Raw genomic sequence first — 22,630 nt, forward strand, 5'->3', positions numbered from 1 at the left:
ACACTTAGCATATTAGGCTTTTATTATGTAGGATTAATTGAGCCATATTAAATCAAACTCTGTAGTGTCTGTATTTGCACATGCTGTTTCTTCTGGGACGGCTTCTCACTTTCCCTTTCCCCATGTATCCTTCAAGATTTAGCTCCTTCATCAGCTCTTCCCACCTTTCCCTTTTGCATCTTCCCATAGACTGCGTTTCCCACTGTGGGCTTCTAAAGCACCCTCTGCACATCACTATTTTAGCATCCTCGTTCATTTACTGGTTCCTTTAGCACATGAAAGTGTGACCCAGTCACTGTATTAGACAACAAAATATCATCAGACTGAATCAGGGTTTGGACAGCTACTCCTTATGTTTGATTTAGTAAACACCATGTGTTTTTTTTATCTCTAGTGCTTATATGATTGTCTGGACTTAGTAGGTACTCAATAAATGTTGGAATTAACAAATACAGGTAAAAAGTCTTGCCTGTATCTGTAGTACGCTAAAAGGGCACAGAGGGTAGGGGCTGTGTTTTTGTGCCTTCTACACTGCCTTGAATGTAATAAGTGCTCAAGAAGTACGTGTCGTATGGTGGATTTTTAGGTTTATAGTATGGGCAAGAACACAGATCAGAAAGTCCTACTGATGAGTGTTGGAGCTAAGGAAATAAGTCATAGAATTATTAGGAATGTGAATACTTCATTGATGTGCAGAATTAGCCCTTTAATAGGTACCATGCCAGTAGGTTGAGATAGTAGCTTTTGGAGTTATACCTATAGGAAGCTATTCTGAAGCCTTGAGGCTCATGCATAGCTAGTTTATTCTGATTGGGAAGAAAGTTGGGCAGAAACAGACATTTTATTCTGCATTTTGTGAAATTGGAAAAGCTCTGTTTCCTTTGCAAGATTTGATTTTCCTCTTTATTTTTAAATATGACTCAAAGATATGCTAAATTTGTTCATGTGAATATGGTGATACTACTACTTTTTTTTTTTCCTTTTTTTGGATTTGGCTTTATAATTCCTTTGTAAAAACAATGAGTATTTCCTTTTTAACTTATGACCAAGATTTTTCAAGTTTAATTGAAAAATATAAAACTGTGAACAGTGCTAGCATTTATTAAGAAGAGTTTGGAGCAGATTGTACCTTAGAATGCTGTATCTTTAAAATACAAGATTATAATTCTTCCCAAATGATTATTTTCATCCATATTGTCCTATATACCCTCTTACCTTAACATAACCAAAGTGAAACTTTATTTTATTTTAATTAATTCAATTTTAATTTGTTTGTCTCCCCCATTGCAAAGGAAGTGGCCTCCCTGTTCACTGCTGTAGCACAGGGTTGGGATTTCGAGAGTATATGTTGAATGAATGAATATTCAGGTATGTGGGAAAAAACTAGGAAAGCCATTGAAAATTTACCACTTTGTGTTTCATTACTAGCAAACACTGTGTTTTGCTGATCTGACTTATATGTTGACAAGAAATGTTCTGTTTAGGGCAGGGGTCCTCAAACTACGGCCCGCGGGCCACATGCAAATACAAATATTGTATTTGTTTCCGTTTTGTTTTTTTACTTCAAAATAAGATATGTGCAGTGTGTATAGGAATTTGTTCATAGTTTTTTTTAAAACTATAGTCTGGCCCTCCAACGGTCTGAGGGACAGTGAACTGGCCCCCTGTTTAAAAAGTTTGAGGACCCCTGGTTTAGGGTGATACTTTTATCCAGGATGGTATTAAAAATGTTTAACCACGGATAGGGGAGAGGCCCTGCCTGGTCAGAAGGGCAGCACCTGTAACGCACATCTGTGCTTGCTGCCTGAACTTGGGCTTCTCTGTAACTTGCATGAAGCTGTGCAACTTCAGCTTTTTTGGCAAGTCAGACTTTTTGGGGTCATGCTCCTAGGAACCTTCAGCAGCGGACTCGGTTACTCCAGAACATAGCCGAGAGACCAGCATTTGAAACTGTCCATGCAGGACAGTGTGCTGCTTGGTGACTTACTCTGGGTGACATCGTTGGGGGAAAGAGGAGTGCATTCACTGAGGCTGGAGCTGAGGGAGGGGTTGGGGAGGGTGTTCAGAGCAAACGGAGTCAGTGAGACAGGGTTAGGGGACGTCTCTGAGCATGTGGTGACAATGACCATCACTTTGGTTTTAAACTGGGTTGGGGTTGGGAGGAAAAGGACGCAGAGTTGGGGTGTGGGATGAGTTGATGATGCTGATGAGGTTCTACCTGTACCTCTTCCTGTCCCTCACCCAGAACCAGCCCCACCTCACTGTGTAGTGTGCTGTGTAGTGTGGTTTGGTTTCCAAAATTCTCCAAGTATGTTAGATTTGCTCTACCATTTAGGTGGGCCAAAAAAAAAAGTATATGTATATTTTAGACTTTTGCGGGAGCACCATATAAATGTCCAGGCAGGTTAATGAGGGTTTACTATATTCAGCTCCTCCCCACCCCCCCTTCCACCCAGTGGGAAGGGAGGACAGCACTAAAGTGTAGCACCAGCCTCTGGGAAAGTCGCTGTCACAGGCCAGTGAGTGTTTGCTGAATGAGGGAGGTGTGCAGGATCAAGGAGTGGGGAGACATAGAGGAACTGAGGATGAGCTGAGGCTTTCCGAGACTCTCAAAACTACAAGCCCAACTAAAACTTTCTGGAGGGATTAATCTTTGGGGAGGCATGAAAGTTAGAAGAGGTGGCAAAGACACTTGAGGGACAAATGGCCCATTTTTATTAAAGGAAAGAAAGGTAGACTCAGAGCAACTGTAAACCGATGTCTCATTTCAATACTAGGCAAATTCTAGAATTAAAAATTATTTTTAAGTACTTAGAAAAGAAAGCCATGAGCACTAGGAGACACTACAGGTTTACTAAATGCAGGTTTCTTTAAAAAACAAAAACTCATTATGTGTTTAGAAAAGCTTTCTAGACTAAGTGATCAGGATCCAACCTTGTAATTTTTCCTTACTTCAGGCTATTTAGAAACCATCTCTGAAAATCCCCCTGTGCCTCAGACGGTAAAACATTGATCACGTGATCTGGTTTGAGTCACAGTTGAATGCCCAACTGTACCCATAGCACGCTCGCTTAGTGATGTGAGGTTGCCTGCAGGAGAGACTTGCCCAGTTAATGCTTGTTAAGTTTGTGTGTGGCACAAAGCTCCAAGGGAAAACAGTGCCAGGAGGGAAAGACCATGCTGTGCAAAAGGATGGCCTGGCTGAGAAGGCGGACTTTAACTTGGCTAGCACTTTGCAAAAGGCACTCACTGTTGAGGATGCTGGGAGAGGCTTGCAGTAGTAGATGTTTTTTCAGAAGGCCTAGTATTTTGTTTGGTTTGGTTTTTTAATTGCTGGCGGTCTCAGAGGGAGTTGCCTGCATGATGTGGCTGCGGAAGAATCTGCAGTGTTAGTGCTGTTAGTGGCCAGAGCAGGGGAGGTGGAGCGCCCAACTCTTGTCGGCGGAGCTGCATCTGGAATTGTGGTCTCAGGTGTGGGGCCTGCGTGTTAGGATGTCAGAGGTTGAGACTGCTCAGAGTGAATGAGCTCTTGGATGAGGCCCTTGGGTTGTGAGGGAATAGTGCAAACCCTGGGGGGATGGCTGGCCTGGACTGTAAAGTCCTCCTAGGGCAGTGGTTCTCAACCTTCCTAATGCCGCAACCCTTTAATACAGTTCCTCATGTTGTGGTGACCCCCAATTTCATTGTTACAAATTGAACATAATTAAAGCATAGTGATTAATCACAAAAACAATATGTAATTATATATGTGTTTTCCGATGGTCTTAGGTGATCCCTGTGAAAGGGTCGTTCGGCGACCCACAGGTTGAGAACCGCTGTCCTAGGGGACATTACCTTCTCCACGTGTTTGAATGGCTTCCAGGTGGTAGAGGAGTTAGGTTTATTCTCCCAGGTAAATTTGAGGTGAAAATCAGGGCATCCCTTGAGCACAACTTGCATGAAGGAGACATCAAGTGCCGATAGTTTTCCACTTGGTTTCTAGTAAGTTTGAGACCAGAGGCTGAATTGGTGTTCTTTTCATTACTGCTGGGTTTAGGGCTTGATTCTTGACTTCTATTATCTTCTTTTTGAAAGCCAGTTGAATTTTGTTTTTATTTTAATAGTTTTCCAATTTTTTGTTTTGAAACTTTCACACCTACGCAATAGCAAGATTCGTCCGTCGAAAGACTTGCGTGTACTGTTCACTGGATTTACTAACTGTTAGCTATTTGCCACGTGTGCACTCTATGTGGGTGTATTTACCTTTCTCTCTCTCTCTCTCTCTCTGGAACTTCTTAAAAGTAAGTTATAGTCCTCATGACAGTTTAGCTCACTTCACTACTTTTCCTTGTAAACTCATAAGGACAAGGACATTCTCCTACATAACCACAGTTGAGTTCTGAAACCCAAGAAATCTCACACTGGTATTAACGAGATGCACTCTGTGTTCAGGTTTCTTTGATTGTCCCTAGAAGCATCCTTAAAACTTGAAGCTTAAAAAAAAAAAAATTTTTTTTTATTACTTATCCAGAATTCAATCATGAATTAAACTGGGAGCTTTTACTATTTTAGATTCTTGGCCCTTACCCACTAGAGCAAGAGTGGGGAACCTTTTTTCTGCCAAGGGCCAGTTGGATATTTATAACATAATTCACAGGCCATACAACATTATCAGCTTAAACATTAGCCTGCTATGTTTGGTCAAACATTTAATTAAGTCACCCCTACTGACTTGGCAGGGCCAGACCAAATGATTTCTTGGGGCCTTATATGGCCCGTGGGCCGGATGTTCCCCACCCCTGCACTAGAGTGTCTGATTCTTTAGAATGAGCCTGGAAGTCTGTATTTTTCCATTTTAATTTGAAAAAATTCAAATCTTCAAGTCAGTTACAGGAAGATTATTTAGATTCACAAGTTGTTAATATTTTGATGTCTTAGCCTTCTATTTGTCTCTCTACACCAGCCGTGGCAAACTACGGCCCGCGGGCCGGATCTGGCCCATTTGAAATGAATAAAACTAAAAAAAAAAAAAGACCGTACCCTTTTATTGTAATGATGCTTACTTTGAATTTATATTAGTTCACACAAACACTCCATCCATGCTTTTGTTCCGGCCCTCTGGTCCGAGTCAAAAAGTTTGCCCACCCCTGCTCTAGACTTTCATTCTCTCTCTCTCACACACACCATTTTATTTATTTATTCATTTTTCTGCTGAATCATTAGAAAGTTAAATCATGATACTTTTACCCTTGAATTCTTCAGCATGTTTTTCCTAAGAACCAGGGTAAGCTCCAACATAACCTGATGTAATTGTTATGCTCAAGAAATTTGATACTGCTACAGTGCTGTTACCTAATATCAAGTTCACATTCAAATTTCCCTAATTTATTCTAATGTCTTTTAAACTGACCCTCCAACCCACCTTTGAATTTTTGATGTCTCTTACAATAACGATGTTTTTTAAAATTCGGTTTTTTTACTCCCACAAAGTCTCACAGGTAAACTATATGTCTTTTCTCTAAAATATGCATGTTGCTTTTTGTGTTTTTTTCTAAAGATTTTATGAGCTAAATAGGGTGAAATCATAGTAAAAAGAAGTTTTTTTTATTATCATTACAACATTTAGTGTGTCAACTAAATGTGGGTTACCTGCCAACACTTGAATCCTTGACTTCTTTCAAGATGCAGTTTACTTGTGTTTTTATTTATATGCTTTGGCCCTTACCCACTAGAGCAAGGGTGGGGAACCTTTTTTCTGCCAAGGGCCAGTTGGATATTTATAACATGATTCACAGGCCATACAACATTATCAACTTACCACTCCTTCCAGCCCTCCTGGGCATCTACTCCTGGTGGGTACCTCACCTTCTCTTGCTCCTGGGAGCCCCTTGCCTGACAGTCAACCCTTTTGAGTGAGATGCTGACAGGAGGGCGCAAACCCGAGCACTCTGTCCATGGGAAGCTGACATCTGCCAGGAGTGCATGCCGCTTGGTAGCTTGGTAGCTGGGCCCTCTCATTGCGGCCATCGCTCCGCTGTTCTCTTAGCTCCTGCTCTGAGCAGCATGGCTGACCTTCAGTCTTCAGTTCCTGTGAGTCATGAAAAGTTGGGGGAAAGCATATAAATGAAAACACAAGTAAACTGCATCTTGAAAGAAGTCAAGAATTCAAGTGTTGGCAGGACTGTTGGGTGGCAGAGGAATTATATTTCATCCAGTTGAATTTGAGGGGAACATAACTGCTTAGAACATTTTTGTGAGTCATCAGAGCTAATGAAAATATTTTTAAACTGGGTTTCCCTCTTGGTTTTCCTTCTGTGATAACTACATTAACCCACATTTAGTTGACACACTGGCCTTTGATTTTTTGACCTTTTCAATGGCACAGGGTTTCAGACAGTAACAGGCTTCTGTTGATGATAGTGCATCACAGATCCATCGACTTTGTGTCACTGCTGAAATAGATGTCACTTCTCAGCATAGGAAGCATAGAAACCCTGTTAAGGTTAAAGTAACACTTTCCAATTTGGTTATATATTAAAATATATATGTAATTAATATATAGACATCATCAAAATACAAAACTTGTACCCATCAAAAGATGCTTTAAGAAAATGAATAGGGAAGGCATAGCCTGGGAGGAAATTTCTAACACCTGTATCTGTTAAAGGACAGGTCTCTAGGGAATACAAAGACCTCCTACAATTGAATTTAAAAGAGCAATTAAAAAGTAGGTAAATGTGCAAAAGATTTAAATAGATAATTCAAAAAGAAGGTAAATAAATGGTCAATAAGCACTTGAAAAAAGTACCCACACATCTGTCCTCAGAGGAATGCAAATTAAACCACAGTGAGCTACGACTGCATACTTACCAGAGTGGCTAAAATTAAAAAGATTGACACCACCAAATGTTGACAAGATCATAGAACAAAAGAACTCTCAGACATTCTTGGTGGGTTTGTAAAATGGTAGAACCACTTTGGGAAAACGTCTGGCAGTTTCTTTTTTTTTTAAATATATTTTATTGATTTTTTACAGAGAGGAAGGGAGAGAGATAGAGAGCCAGAAACATCGATGAGAGAGAAACATTGACCAGCTGCCTCCTGCACATCTCCCACTGGAGATGTGCCCGCAACCCAGGTACATGCCCTTGACCGGAATCAAACCTGGGACCTTTCAGTCCGCAGGCCAACGCTCTATCCACTGAGCCAAACCAGTTTCGGCCGTCTGGCAGTTTCTTATAACATGAAGTATACATTTGCCCTGTGCCCTAGCAATTTCACGCTTAGGGATTTCCTCAAGGGAAATGCAAGCACGTTATTCCTAATATGCCTGCACTACTCTTGTACAAGAAGATTCCTAGCAGCTTTATTTGCAATGGTCTAAAATGGGAAGGAGTCCAGGTTTCTACTGATAGGAAAATGAATACATTCTGATGTACTCTGGTATATTCCTACAATGGAATACTACACAGCAACAGAAAAGAATGCACTACTACTATACAGTATGTGGCTCTCAGGAGCATAAAACTGAGGGAGAGAAGTCTCAAACAAACAAGCACCTATTATGTGATGCCCTTATGTGATTTCAAGAACAGGCAGAACTAACCCACAGTGAAAAAAAGCCGAACAGTGGGGCTGCCTCCGGGTTGGGGCCGGTGTGGAATGTGACTGGGAAGGGCCATGCGAGAACTTGGGGGTGTTAGTACGCTATGTCCTACTAGGAATTTGGGTTTCATGGTATATATTTTTGTCAAAACTTAGGGAATGTACCCTGAAAAGTAGAGCATTTCATTTTATGTAAATTTTACATAAAAACTGATAAGGAAAAATTGAACTGTAGTTTATGATATAGAAGCTGAAGTATTTAGGGGAAGTGAACCAATGTCCACGATATATTTTGAAATGCATTATACATATAAAATAGATTAAATAGGTGGATAGAGAAGAATGAATAGACAGGCCATACGCATTACAATAAAATGTTAATGGTAGAGTGTAAGTGATAAGTATACGGGTATTCTCTATAAAATTCTTTCAGCTTTGTTGTGTGTTGGTATTGGAAAAATACTCATTGTTTGAATCATATGAAGTAGCCATTTTTGTTGGCCCAAATGGTCAAATACTGACAATTTTCTATGGCCCACTCACATTCCGTAGCTGTTTTATTGAGCAGCCTGTAGCTGACAGGGTCTTAGCATGGAGCTGCATTTTCCTCCAGTTATCGCGCTTCGTTGGACTAGAGCAGTCTGTGGGTGGCAGAGACTCTTGAAACCTTGACTGTCTCTGTGGCAGATTCCTTAACATCCTAGTCACTCTCCATTCCTAAAAGTCTGTCTAGTTTAACTCTGGTCTCATTGTCATTGCAGGACCTTTGTCTCCCAGCCAGGCAGGAGGCCTGAGGTGGGGAAGGGCAGTTGTGCTCCTGTTCAGTGTGTGCTTGGGACAGTGTCTGCCTGGCCTCTTCTAGGCTCTAGCTTGTCAAGAGTGCTGCCAGGGGTCGGGGGGAGGGGGGGGGGGGTTTGGAATGGGAGAGAGGAGGAGAGGGGAGGGAACAGCTTCTGTCACCTCACAGGCCCCTGTCAGAATCTCCTCCCCTGGTGGATAACTGTCCATGGTTGCCACCAAGTGACAGGCACCCAGATGCTTCCTCTGAGTTCTCTGGAGGCCTGACAAGGACCGTCCCCAGGACTGACCACTCCTTCCAGCCCTCCTGGGCATCTACTCCTGGTGGGTACCCCACCTTCTCTTGCTCCTGGGAGCCCCCTGCCTGACAGTCAACCCTTTTGAGTGAGATGCTGACAGGAGGGCACAAACCCGAGCACTCTGTCCATGGGAAACTGACATCTGCCAGGAGTGCATGCCGCTTGGTAGCTGGGCCCTTTCATTGCGGCCATCGCTCCCCTGTTCCCTTAGCTCCTGCTCTGAGCAGCATGGCCAACCTTCAGTCTTGAGTTCCTGAAGAGACTGGAACCCACAACAGCCTGTCCCAAAGCCTTATCATAAGTCACATGGTTCAGTCTGTTCCGAGAGGTGGGAGTTTGGGAAAGGAGGATGAGTCCCAGGTTTTTGGCTTGAACAGCTGTCTTGATGGAAGTGCTCCTGAGATTTAGAAACTGGAGAAACAAGGAGAGGACCATGGGTTCGTTTGTGGGTAGGCTGAGTTTGGGATTCCCTTAAGTCATTCAAGTTGGGTATTGAGCAGGCAAATATGTGGGTTTGACACTCAAAGGACATAAAACTATAAGCTGTATAGAAGGTGCCTGAAGTCAGCTAGGGAGATGGCATAGGACCATGGCTTATAGAATTTCCATCTTTATTAATTAATTAGAGGAGAATGAGCTAGCATAGGAAATTGAAAATTAGACAGTCCAGAAAGGTGGGCAACATACCAGATGATTCTGAAGTAATGCAAGTCAAGAGGAGAGAATGTTTTAGAAGGAGGGGGAATTCTCCTGAGAGGCCAAGTAAGATGAGTACTGAAATTTTCTGTTGGGTTTAATGACATGGAAGTCATCAGTGTGACATTTGAGCTGCTACTGCCCTGGAGCCCTGTGTGGAAGCCAGATTGCGACCTACAGGGTGTAAGGAGGAAATGGGCACTTAGAAAACAAGAGCAGTGAGTTGACTGCTTTACTGAGAATTTCATCTGTGATGGGAAGAAGAGAGACAAAGCAGAGGCTAGCCTCGGGGTTGAGGAGAAGGCAGAGGGGGCAAGGGGTGGGGGCGTGGGGTGGGGTGGGGGTGGTATCCAAGAGTGAAAGGATGGAGAGGGTGAGGAAGCTGAGGAGGTGGGTGGGTTAATTAGGAGGAAAACAGAGAGTGAATGCTGTTGAGTCCAGCCTTGTGTGGTTGGCAGTTCCCAGGCAAGACACTGCTGATGGTTCTGCCTTCTCTGTGAAGTAAGAGGCGATGACATATTTTGAGTATGAGAAGATAGAATCATTTAGCAGCAAAGAAGTTCAAAATAGTAGGTGTGGATAATAGGAAAGTGAGATTTCTAGAGATGTGTGGTCAGATTGACAGGCAGCCCTGAGGGCTGGTTGCGGTTGCTCCTCTGCCTCCTGAGCCTGATTTCATTGGGTGTGCTCGGCTCCCTGTACAGTCATGGAGATGGTGAGTCATTGTGTTCATCTAGGGAGGCAATTATAGCAGATTGATGCAGCGAAAGGACAGAGGAGGAAGGCGTTAGTGAGTCAGGGAGTGGCTTCAGTGATGCACAGTGGATTCTTAATAAACTGGATTTGATGCTTTTGGAGATGGTGTTCCCTGGCTGCTAGCAGTGTAAACAATATGTGTTACTCAATGTCGGCAGAGTTGCCTTTTGTTATTTCTGTAATACTGGCTATTTAATGTTAGGTTTGGAATGATAAAACTTGCTCATGTGCTTTGGAGGCTATATGTAGATGAAAAGTTTGTTTATGTTTTAAATAACTGTGTTTTGGGTGTCTCATGATGTCCTGTAGCCCTTATATGGACCCAAGCAAGCTGAGCTTTCTTAGCAAAGTTGCAGAATCCATTAGGATGGTTAAGCCAGGAGGATAGCTACTGAGATATTTTAGTAAGAATGCAGATGTGATCAGGAAGGTGAATCAGGTGGGGTTTATAGCAAGATCCATGGTAAGATATAAGAATGAGTGTTGAGTATAGAGTATAGGGGAACAAGGCTAGTGGGGATGAAATATGAAGGAAAGAGCACCTGTCATGTTGGCCACATGTGGTTATGGATGGAATTGAGGTGAAGAAGACTTTGCTGGGGGCAGTCACTGGAGGTGGTGGGTGACAGTGATGAGGCAGGGTGGGGGGTAGTGTAATTGGATGGCATGGACTTCAGAGGAACAGGTTATTATTGTTTTGTATGTGTGTTTTTCCCCTTTTTTAAGTGGTAAGGGAATGGTGGTCTGGGAATTAGTAGAAGCAAGAGCTCCTTTCTCTCCTTTCAGACCAAGAGAATTAAGGATGGCTAGTGCAGCAGTGCAGTGATTCTCTTTATGTGTCGTCCCTAGGACCTGCAGCCTCACATCGCCCAGGAACTTACTAGAAATGCAAATTCTCGGGCCCCATCCAGACCTATAGAATCAGAAACTTTGGGCTGGGCCAGCAGTGTGTTTGACAAGCCTCCAGGTGACTGATGAACTACTGCTGTCAGGTGGCTGGTTGGTGAGGGGAGGGAAGTAGTCAGTGCAGGTCCATGAGAGGTGGGATGGATTCTCACCTGGTAGGTTTTGGAGGAAGGTAGCGCCTAGGACTCAGTGGACATAGGCATTGGCTCTCCTGGTCTCCAGTGGTGTCAGGCTGATAATAATACACATTAGACATTGGGTCTTTGCTTGGACCTAGGAGTTGCTATTAGTCCCAACAGGTGTGTGTGTGTGTGTGTGTGTGTGTGTGTGTGTGTGTGTGTGTGTGTGTGTGTTGTGAGGAGGCTGTGTGGCTAAAGAAGGAATGGGATAGCCCACAATGTCCCAGAGTATGTTCCACTTATGGCAGAATAGAGGACTGTAAGAGGCCATGCCTAGTAAAGCAACTGTCACCTCCAACCTGCTCCTGAGGCCTGAAACGTGTGTCATACAGCTGAGCTGAAAGTCAGCGGAGCAAGATATATATTTTGTTTTCTTTACTGTACTGCAGAGTCACTTGTCAAAGGACATAAAGAATTGAGACAAGAAATTGATTAGATCACAGCCTTCCTTGTTGATCGCAATTATTCACCCCCACATATAAAATATATTCACCTCCATGCTAAGACTCCCCAAAGCCTCATGTAATCCCAATATCAGGCTCAAAGTCCTGAATCTTATTAACATCAGTTCCAAAGCCAACTCTTAGTTTGAAGACTTACAAACTAAAAAGACAAGTTGTCTGCCCATCCCCTGTGCTCATGCACGCACCACTACATACCTAACATACGCTGGTGGGCGAGGGAGAGGTTAAATGCCAAAACATTTGGCGGAACAAGAACGGGAGGCACATAACAGTCACTAATCCATTGTCATTCTGAAATCCTGTGGGAAGATGTGGCCAGGTCATAGATAAGGGAGTGCTCCTCAACTGGGTCCAGTTCTGTGCCCTCAGAGAAGCCTCCAGTACAGTGTTCTCCATTGCTCTTGGCTCTCTGCCTGCCAGGAGGCCCTTTCTTTTCTTTTTTTTTTTTTTTTTTATCATCTTTCACGGTTACATCTGAAGAAGGTTGTGGTGAATATGTCCTTCCTGGTGGCTGAGCAACCTGCTCTGTGTGATTCCTGCTTGTCCCAGCAGCTTTTAACTGAAAATAGTTCAGTTGTCTTTGCTAGGGCTTTGAAAACATTATTTGCTCTGTGCACATTAAATTATTTTTGAGCTGCATAAACATTTCCCATCCTAGAAAGTGACTTGACATTCTAAGTGATAGTTACTTAGAATTCAGAATTTCTTGTTCCTTAAGAAGTGTTGTGATAGATTCAATGTTATTTCAGAGACATCCTAATCACCCTATGTAGAATAATCGGTACGCCATTATGTGAAACTAGGAGTGAAGACGTCTTATTGAAATAACTGTACTAAACTGTCACAGAAGACGAAGGGAAAGGTTAGCTTTAGGACGTGTGGATATGTGTGATCAAGATTTGTGAAGGAGGAGTAATGGGAGCTTTGTTAAAGAAGACTCGGGTGAGGTACATCCAAATTTAAAAGCTGTGATTCTTGTCTCTGGTCAGCATTTGGCCACAGACCTATAATTTAGAATGCAGCTGCTGGCCTTGGACAGGCCTGTTAAGGGAGAGGAGAAACCCTGGCAGCTCTGGCAATCTTGGTGGCAGGTTAGGCTCATGCAGAGAGCTGGGAATTGGAGGTGAGGAGGCCAGTGCACTAGTTCTGACTCAGTCAACACAAATGTGGCGCATGGGTGACTTCAACAAATATTTGTATGCCTAGTTTGTGCCGAGACATGTTTTATAGGCAAGAAAATCGAGGCCCAAAGGCTTGATGACTTTCCTCAAATTGAAGCTGATAAAGAAGCTGGGAATTGAATTCTGGGTCTTTTGAGTCTGAAATGCGCCACCCACCATGCGAGTGGAGTGGCTTGGTTTCCAGGGGTCTCTTGTCACCCTCACTTACTCTCTGAAAACAACAGAACAAAAGGAATCTTCGGAAATACTTGTTGAATGAAATTGTATGACGGTGGGTCATCTTAAAGCCCTGCCAAAAAATAATATCATATTTCAACGTTTTAGCAAGCACTGACTTTTATTGGGACAGATGTTTGAGGAAAGGAATGGTGGGCGGAAGACAACTAAGACACTCATTAGCTGTATGTAATCGGCCCTGATGCCGGAGGTTGCGACTCTTCTTCAGAACATATGCATATATGTGTGGAGTCACATCGAATGTTTCACATGCAAATTGAATATATATAATATTCAATTTGCATGTGAAACATTCGATGTGACTGAGAAAAGGAAAGATTCGTAAACAACTTTGAAAGTCTGCTCCCTTGCTCTGGATACTATTTGTGCTAGATTATTTTAGTATACTAATCAGCACTCTGATGAGTTCTGTGAACTGCTAATCTTAAATCAGTGAATAAATGGTACTAAAATTGGGCTGGTTTTATTTCCCAGGAGAGAGTATTTGGAGAATGGGGTTGGAGGAAAGTAGAACAAAATCAGAGTGCAGTTGTCGATGTCTTTCTAGGTCCTTCTCTGAGATAGTTTCCTAGATCAGTACTGTTACTGCTAGAGAGCTCCTTCCCTCCCTGCTCCCTCCCTCCCAGCCTTCCTGCCATGTCCCCCTCCTCCTTCGCTTCCCCTCCCTTCGTTTCCTCATGCCTTCCTTCCCAGCTCTCTCCTTCCTTATCCAGTGAAACCATTTTTTATTGTTGCTTCACTTTTGCTGCTGGAGGAATTAGTCTTGGGATGGCAGTGCCTGTGCATCAGAATTCTAGAGCATTCATTTCTTTCCCTTTAGGGTTCTGTTTCATCCCAACTAAGTAATATTCTTTTCATGGAAACATTTGATTAGGTTCTGAAGGGCCAAATCCAGCTGTTTCTGGGCTTGGGGCCACATTGTATAGCAAGACTTGTTTCAGTTTTGAATGATTTGGTCCTTGGGCTAAAAACTATTAAAGGCTGATGCCAAGAAAACAAGACAGGCAGCAGGGTTTGTTGTGTTTCATTGGATCCAGCATTCTTGATTTTTTTCTCTAGGGTTTGGAGTAGGAAGATAGGACCAACTGAGAAAGGAATCCCATAAGTGGGAGAAAGGCTGTGGGGTTATTAGGAGGGGAGTGCCTTTCAGCCTGAGTGGTTAGCAGTATTTGGCCATGAGGAAGAGGCCTCTAAAAATAACCGGTGAGCAGTTTGCAGGCAGGTCCAATTTCAGTTCTCCAGGCCTTGCCCATGGAACTTGGCTGTCTAGAGCTTCAGTGGGGAAGGGCCTGTGGTGTGCCCGCTACCTGCTGAGGGAGCTTTGATTTCTGACTTCAATATATGTATTACACCCATGGACTGAGAAAACCAACATGGCTGAAGGTAAAGGTGTATTTTTTCTTGTTTGGGTTAAAAGTGGTTTTGGTTCTCCTGACAGTTTTCAGCTTTATTGTCAGTTGTGTGCTGTTAAAATATGTTTGGCTAAATGCTTTGACTGCATTTTCTACATTTTCTATTTTGAACTCCTGGACTTTTCCCAGTAGTTTAATTTTTTTATGGAATAATCTATCTTTAATCTGAATATGTTTAGGAGTCTTAACTTAGAATCTATCTTTTAGAATATTGTACTGCTGGAGGCCATATTTATGAACTTCACAAAAATGTACAGGCAGGTTTTCTTAGTTTTAAGAGTTAATTACAGTGAGTTTGAAGAATTGTGTATAGTAATGCATACAAAATTATAGGAAATTTAAGGGGTGTATATATCCCATCTTGTACTCATGAGTGCATTTATTTAGTTGGCTCAAGCAGTCTTAGCGTATGTGGAAACTGACCTCATTTTTGTGAAGCAGAGGATAAATGCAAAGAAAAGACACTAGGATTTTATTTTTTTAAATTAAGTCATTAATCTTCAAGTGTTCTTTAATGGTGTGTTGAATTTACATTTTTTTGGGTATGTGTTTGTTTTTGCTTTACGTTTTAAGATTGTCTTCCTATTTAGATGGTCTTCCCATGTAGTGAAAGGAAATTACTTTGGTTCATTTGTTGAAAACTTGTTTATGAAAAGAAAAATAGACGAATCAAGACTGCTTCCAACTCTTAGCTGCCTGAGCGCCCTGGAAGGCTTCTATTATTAGTATAGAGAATATGAGTATCTCTACCTCGAGCACCGTTTGGGATAAATGGTTAGAATGGGTCACTTGACTGTTCTAATAAAGTGCTGCCTGTAACCAGAAAGAAGAATGGGCGGTGTATAGCTGACATTTAATTCTTTTAGGAGACATTTCTCCTCCACTTCTGACCCACTTTTCACAGTTCTTGGCTCCCAAAGGGTGACATTTTGTAACAGGAAAAAATGATCAGTTTGATGAATTGCTTGACAGTTTTATGGTGTGTGTGTGTGTTTTAACTTTAAATGTGTGAAGTTTATGAAAAATACAAAATTTGCCAGCATAATGCTTGTAAACTTGTAAATGGTGGATTTGTAATTCAGTTAGTGGTAATCCAGCTAAGTAGTTTTTCCCTCCACCAAGTAAATAAAATGACCTGTTGTCCCTAACCCACTCTTGATTTCATTGCTTACCATGGTCATTTTCTGTGTTGGGTAGCATGTGAGGACATTTTCTCTGATTTGGAGGTCATGTACTTTTAGATGGATCAACATGGAAAAAAAATGAATCACATAGTCTTTGTCATATTCTTAAGTCCCACTAAAAAACCTTTTTTACTAATCCTTGGGCCCACACGTTGAATATGGAGCCAGAAAATGGAATGAAAACCTTTAGATTTATTCTGATTTGAGAAAATAGGGACAGCTACTAGATGTTCTTCTAGAATACCTTTGGACCAAAACCTGGTTTCAGGTTTGCTGAGGGAGCGTTAAACCCTCTTGAAGGGTTTTTCTTATTATGCTTTTTTCAGTTTAATTGGGGAGAAACTGATCTGCCCTTTGGGACTATGCACGTCATATTTACAGAGTGACTTACCAGAAGAGTATTATTTGGGATCAATTAAAAGTCCCCTCAAAAAAGATGTCTTAGGATAAATGGTTGGAATGGGTCTCAGGAAAGCTCCCTTTCTATAATTTACTGTTTTGTTCCTTTATGGAATTCATAATAACAGTCATAAGATTAATAATAATAGAGTAAAACCTCAATTATTAGACATTATAAAGGAATGGATAAAGCATTGCTACTAATTTCAGGTTCTAAGCAACATTAAATCTTTCAAAGTGATAAATATGTTTAATAAAAATATGTTGAATGAAAATCTAAGATTTATTATACATTTCTTGCATTCTTAAGCAGTTTAAGATGTTTTAATGAAAAAACCAATATGAAGGGCATTTTACCTTGTACTAAAGATTATTTTAAGACTGTTCAAGGTTTGCCTACAAGCATCAATCATAAGTGGCCTCCTGCCACTGATCCTTCAAGCTCCCGGTCCACTCTTGCTGCTGTAATCATGCCTTTTATAGGCCTTCCCTCCATGGGCACCTTGTTGCTTTAACTCATTTGGGTTAGGTTGTCTTTAGTTCTGTGCCATGAGTTAGTAGGACACTTGATTGAAGTTGTGAGGATCATGTTTAAAACAAATGTAAATAGACTTTAGTTAGTTAAGGCATGTTCTTTAAGGTTTGGCTTTCTTGCTTCTCCCCCTCCCAATGCCTTCTGGTGCATGCATTTATATAATTAATTTTGAAAACATTTTCCATATAGTTGGTGTTGCAGGCCAGACATTTGGATGAATATTACTGAATGAACTTGGATAAATGATATTTTCCTTTTGAAAATCTCAGAACCTTTCCTCCTCCATTTCTGCCTCAGGAAAGAGATAAAAATGGAGAAAGAATTGAACTTTGAAATCTAATTATTTTGTTTTGTTAGCTATTTTATTATAAGCTTATTTTAAATAATATAATCTTTTATTGAGGGTGCTATCTTTTAAAAATATTTATTAAATTTTTTAAAATTAAAGTATAGTAGACATACAATACTATCTGAGTTTCAGGAGCATGCCACAGTTATTCAACATTTATACAGCTTACAAAGTGGTCACCACAATAAATCTAGTAACCATCTGTCACTGTACAAGGTTATTATACTACTGACTATATTATTTATGCTGAATATTACATCCTTGTGACTCATTAGTATTTATAACTGGAAATTTAAACCTCTATTTTTTTTCACCAATCATCCCACCTCCCTCTTCTCTATAAACAGCATCATATTGAGTGTACTTTTATCTAGGTACACATTTTAAAAACTCAATTATTGAGTAAAAATTGTATCAAATCTGACACATATGATGAATAAATATGTTAACTGAATGAAAAAAAGGATGAACTGTATCTGTTTAGCCTTATCGTTTTCTAGTTAATTAGTAACAACAAAGACACTGGCGACAATTACAAAATGTCCAAGGGGAGATAAGACAAGCACCCAGTTTTCCTGCAATTTTTGCACTCATTTTAAACAAAAAATTTAAATTTGGTTCTTAGGGGCAATAAGTAGTTAAGGGAAGAACATTCTTAGTCATCATAATTCTCTTACAGTCTATTATCGTTCCATATTTGGGAGTAAATGAATATTCTGAGATGCATTATTGTTATTTTAGTGAGTATTCTATGCAAATGGGTATGTGTGCATATATGTTTGTGTTACATAGAAGTAGGGGTTTTTATACAGTATTCAAAGTCTTCCTGTGCGCACACAACACTGCTCCTCTGTCTGTGGTGCTCCTCCGCCCCATGAAGCTACTCACTTTCTCCCTTTTTAAAAAATTTAGTGGCGCTTTATTTTATGTTGTTTTTATCGTTTCTATGCTTAAGACACATAAAAATATTTAAAAATCATTATTTCCCTACCATTGTAAAAATTTTCACCCAGTGTCCCCCCTCCAAGGGTGATTGATGTTCAGGGAGTGCAAGTGAACCTGTTTTAAGTGGATTTAATGTGCAACTTTGTGATCTGTGCCCAGCAAGTATTTTTAATGTACAAATTATATCTCCAGCTTTTAGGAGACTTTTAATAGATCATGTTAGAAAGAAGTTAGATGGCCTTAGGTTTTTTGGGTACGTATACTTTGTGGATTCACCGCATGATTATTTATAAATCTGGCCCTTTTTGATGGGTCTGTTAATATTTAAAGAACATTAGGAAAGGAAATTGACTTTTTCTTTAAGAATGAAATTTATCTTATTTGGTCATCATTTTTATATACTTAAGTGTAGAGAAAGATGTATATGTTTGAGTGTGTACACACACATGCATACATATACTTTCTCTCAGATTGACTTAGCTTGTATGGCAACTTTTGAAAAGTTGATCAATCGATTAGTTTAAAAAATGCGCATATCTTTCAACAGGAAGAATTTCAGCTTCTTTTTTCTTCCAGAAGAATTGGCAGTGGATTCTTAATTTGAGCCACTGGAAAACTACTCCCAGTATTTTGTCATTAGCACTGGATTTCAGTGTCAGAAAGCAGGTTCTAGATTAGAACTTGTCAAGTTTTTGGAAATCGTGTGACTCGGTCCACTCAGCGTGGATCAAGGAACTTAGGACCAATAATGTTGGCATTTATTCCTAGCTCTACCTCACCTGTGCTGGTGACTTTGGGTGAATCATTTCATCTTTTCTCTATAACACAGAGATCCTTGCTCCTGTCCTTGTGGGGGACAGTTGGTAGTGTTTGGGCATGTTTTTGTCATAATCACTGGGAGTTACTTCCCTTTGGACCAGCAGACACTAGGGATGCCATCTGCTCTGCAGCGTGAGAAACAGCCACACGGGATGAAGGGTGGTTCTGTGTACACATCAGGAATGCCCTCTAGAGAAGTGGTTCTCAACCTGTGGGTCGCGACCTCTTTGGGGGTCAAATGACCCTTTCACAGGGGTCGCCTAAGACCATCGGAAAACACATATATAATTACATATTGTTTTTGTGATTAATCACTACGCTTTAATTATGTTCAATTAGTAACAGTGAAATCGGGGGTCAGCACAACATGAGGAACTGTATTAAAGGGTCGCGGCATTAGGAAGGTTGAGAACCACTGCTCTAGAGAAACACTGATGAGACCATGGTGAGACCCATGCCGCCGTGCACGGGGAAGTTCCTGGAAGTGCTGACACCTGCTCACAAGGAGGAGATGGTGTCCCACTTTCTACCTGGTTGATAAACTTCTCTGCTCACAGGGCATTTTAGGACAGGACCTGTCCTTTTAATGTCATTATTAACATTTACATAACATTTACTGTATGTATTCTTTTCAAAGAGAAACTTGAATATTATGTGGTCTTCCCTTTTGAGGACGGTTTTAACTGTTTTCTATTAATATCACTGGACTGTCATCGTTTTTGTTTATTTTTGACTGTAAGAAGAATATTTCCAGGAGGATAAAAGGTATATTAAACATGTCAAATGTGACAGATGACATTTTTGGCGGATGGCAGTTTACAAAGCTGTTTCCTGCATTAGACCAGTTGTGAATGAGCCCCTTCCTGTTTCCGAAGGTCCCAGGGTCTCGGAAGGAGGAGGGCTGGATTGTACTGCTTTGCTTCTCTTCTTCCCTGATCTCGGTTCCTGTCAATTGTTTCCTTCCTCCTTCTGTCCCTCTTTGGCTAAGAATGGAGAGTGGTTCAGGGGGGAGATATTTCCTGTGACAGTTGCCAGAGTTTTTAAGATCATACAGAAATTAAAGGGGCAGAAGAGGATTTGGTACATTTCTCTATGATTTCATTAAATTGTCGATAATGCTCTGAGTTTTGAAGGAGGTAATATTTAGGTAGTTTGGATAAAAAACTTGGAATATACATATATGATACTTTATTTCTTAAAAATTATTAATCTATTAGTAGTTTATTTCTTTCATTACTTAGAAGCTAGGGCTTTAGGTACATGGGGTTGAGTCTAAGCGGACTCTTTCTTTTCCAAAATCTGTGTTTTGTGTAACATGTTTTGAGAATTTAAGTTGAAACTAGTTTTGAAATGAAATTACTATGAAATTGTCAGTACTATGAAATTACTGGAGACATAACTCAGTGAAAAGAGGTGTTTGATTAAGTGTTTTCTTACATAATGACATGTACATCATTTCATTCTTAAACAGACACAAAGCACGGAGGACACAAGAATGGAAAGAAAGGAGTGCTTTCCGGAAGTTCGTTCTTCACTTGGTTTATGGTCATTGCACTGCTGGGGGTCTGGACATCCGTCGCTGTCATCTGGTTTGAACTTGTTGATTATGAGGAAGTTTTAGGTAAGAATTTTGATATCATTTCTTATGTGAATTTGTCAGAGTGTAAATGACATCCCTTAGTAATTGTAAAGATTTACCAGCTTCTTTTCCTTATGTTAATTTCTGTAGCCTTTCAGTTGTTCTCAGTAGAAAAAAGGATGTTATCAGGGTTACCTAGGAAACTAGCTTTTCAGCTTCTTTGAACATGATCCATAGTTTTAAAAAAAGGATTTAGATTGTACATATATCACATCAGAAAGTCTTATCCAACAGTAGTTACTCTCACTACAAGCAGTAGTCTATAATTTCTATTCTATTTTGTTATATTATGAATTTTAAAAATACTGGTACGAGCCACTGAATTTACTTAAGGATCCATTAATGGATCATAAACATATAATTCAAAAGACCTTCCCTTAGAGAGCATTTGTCATTGTTGTGGAAGTGTGTGAGTGTGTGTACGCATGTGTGTGTGTGTGTGCGTGCAGCTATGGTCATTGTGCTGTTTTGAGGAAGTTGCCGTGTTTCTGATAGTTGTCCTCCCTTCCCCTCCTTTTTCTGCCGCCCCTCCCCCCCATAATGACTGTAGTTTTTCATGATTGTTTGCATTAATGATTCTTTGTCATTTTGGAGTTCATACTTTTTTTTTAAACCTCACAAAGTCTTTTTTATTAAACTTCAGATGAAATTCATGTAACAATATTCAATATCATAAATATTGAAAATCAACAGTTCACTGACTTTTAATATATTCAGCATTTTGTGCTATCCTCATCATTATCGATTTCCAGAATAATTCCATCACTCCTCCCCCCAAACACCCGATTCCCCACGTCTTTTCTCTCCTGGCAAATGCCAATACACTGTCTGTGTGTGTGGGTTTGCCTATTCTGGACAGTTCATATAAATGGAATCATACAGTATGTGGCTTTCTGTGTCTGCCTTTTGCACTTAGCATAATGTTCTCAAGGTTTGATACTCCATTTTTATGGCTGAATAATATTCCATTGTATGGATACACCACATCTTGCTTTCCCATTCATCAGTGATGGACAGTAGAACTGTTTCCACTTTCTGACTGTTGCGAATAAATGTCCTTCCTCTTTAAATGCTCAGGGAAAGATGTGGACCCTGTAATTGAACAAAATCCACACTTGTTTGTATGCACATTATTGTGTGGAAAATCCCCTCCCTTGCCTCGACCCTCTTGTACTGCTTTACTTATTAGATTATAGCCATTTTTCTGGGGGCATAAAGGCAAAGAATTACCAAACATTCTTACATGTAATCTGCCTTTCATTGAAGCAATTTCTGGATAAATTGATGGACGAACAGAGGAAGTATTTTAGTGTACAGACAACGTTCTGTGTAATCTGTGCTTTTGTTGACTTCAGAAAACAAAGTATTCCAAACTATAAGCATATGTTGCTAGAGGAGAGGGAAGTCTGTTACAAAAGAAGAGATTGCAGATATTTGTACAATGAGCACAAGTAACAATTTCTGTGTTTTTACATGCATGCAGCCAAGGCAAAGGACTTCCGTTATAACTTATCAGAGGTGCTTCAAGGTAGGCTATTGGAGATGCATTTTTCAGTCCACTTGTGTTGGTCTCTAAAATCTCATCCTTATTCTGCCAGTTCAGTTATCACCTGTATCAGAGAATGTAAGTGGTGCTGGGGCTGACCAGCAGACCCTGAATGACAGATGAATGGATTACTTTGACACAACATTTGCTGTGAAAGAGAGGGCTAAGGGACTGCCTGGCTAAAGGAACCACACTGCCTTGATCGCCTGCCTCGTTAGGCTTTTATTGTAGCAGCAGTATGAGATAAAGTTTATCTTTAAGACATAATCAGTAGGGTAAATAATCTTGGGAGGGCACATGTGTTTGTAGTGTCCTTTAAGCAAGGACACCCAGAGATTTAAGCATGTGGATTCCAGTAAACACCTGGGGGTCTGCATGTGCACAGACTTGTTTGGAAAGGTCAAGGAATAATAATTAGGGGCACCGCCGTCGACACTCTCCTAAGCCTCCCCTAAGTTGGAATTCTGATAAACAGGGCAGACGGCCTTTGGCACACTTCCCGTTTCTCAGAATGTCCTTCTTACAAACTTTCCAACCAAGTCTCATGTGCTCCCCAACAAAGGACCAATTTCTCTTTTTAAGGTCCTTAGAAATTAAAATATTTTTCATGTTTCTAATGTTTGAGCTCTGTGCTATATGTAGCCTCGACCTACAGATCAGTGCTTTTCATTTTCTTAGCTTATAGAATTCATAGCTCTCCTT

General features: G+C 40.7%; 1 protein-coding gene across 11 annotated transcripts in view; it reads left to right on the plus strand.

The window, feature by feature from the left end:
- Positions 1-22,630, plus strand: part of ASPH (aspartate beta-hydroxylase) — a 173,913-nt gene that overhangs the window by 13,222 nt on the left and 138,061 nt on the right. For 5 of the 11 annotated variants that reach the window (XM_070391973.1, XM_070391975.1, XM_070391974.1 and 2 more), the window contains exons 2-3: positions 20,215-20,364; positions 21,866-21,910. In XM_070391973.1, the coding sequence (XP_070248074.1) occupies positions 20,215-20,364; positions 21,866-21,910 (195 nt within the window). Of the gene's footprint in view, positions 1-14,356; positions 14,490-20,214; positions 20,365-21,865; positions 21,911-22,630 lie in introns of those variants that run through there. The other 6 variants (XM_070391977.1, XM_070391980.1, XM_070391982.1 and 3 more) reach the window with 3 other exon arrangements.

This window comes from Myotis yumanensis, unplaced genomic scaffold (assembly GCF_028538775.1).
Source record: "Myotis yumanensis isolate MYYU_CA2020_CCGP unplaced genomic scaffold, mMyoYum1.0.hap1 SCAF_15, whole genome shotgun sequence".
In the NCBI taxonomy this organism is placed as follows: Eukaryota; Metazoa; Chordata; class Mammalia; order Chiroptera; family Vespertilionidae; genus Myotis; species Myotis yumanensis.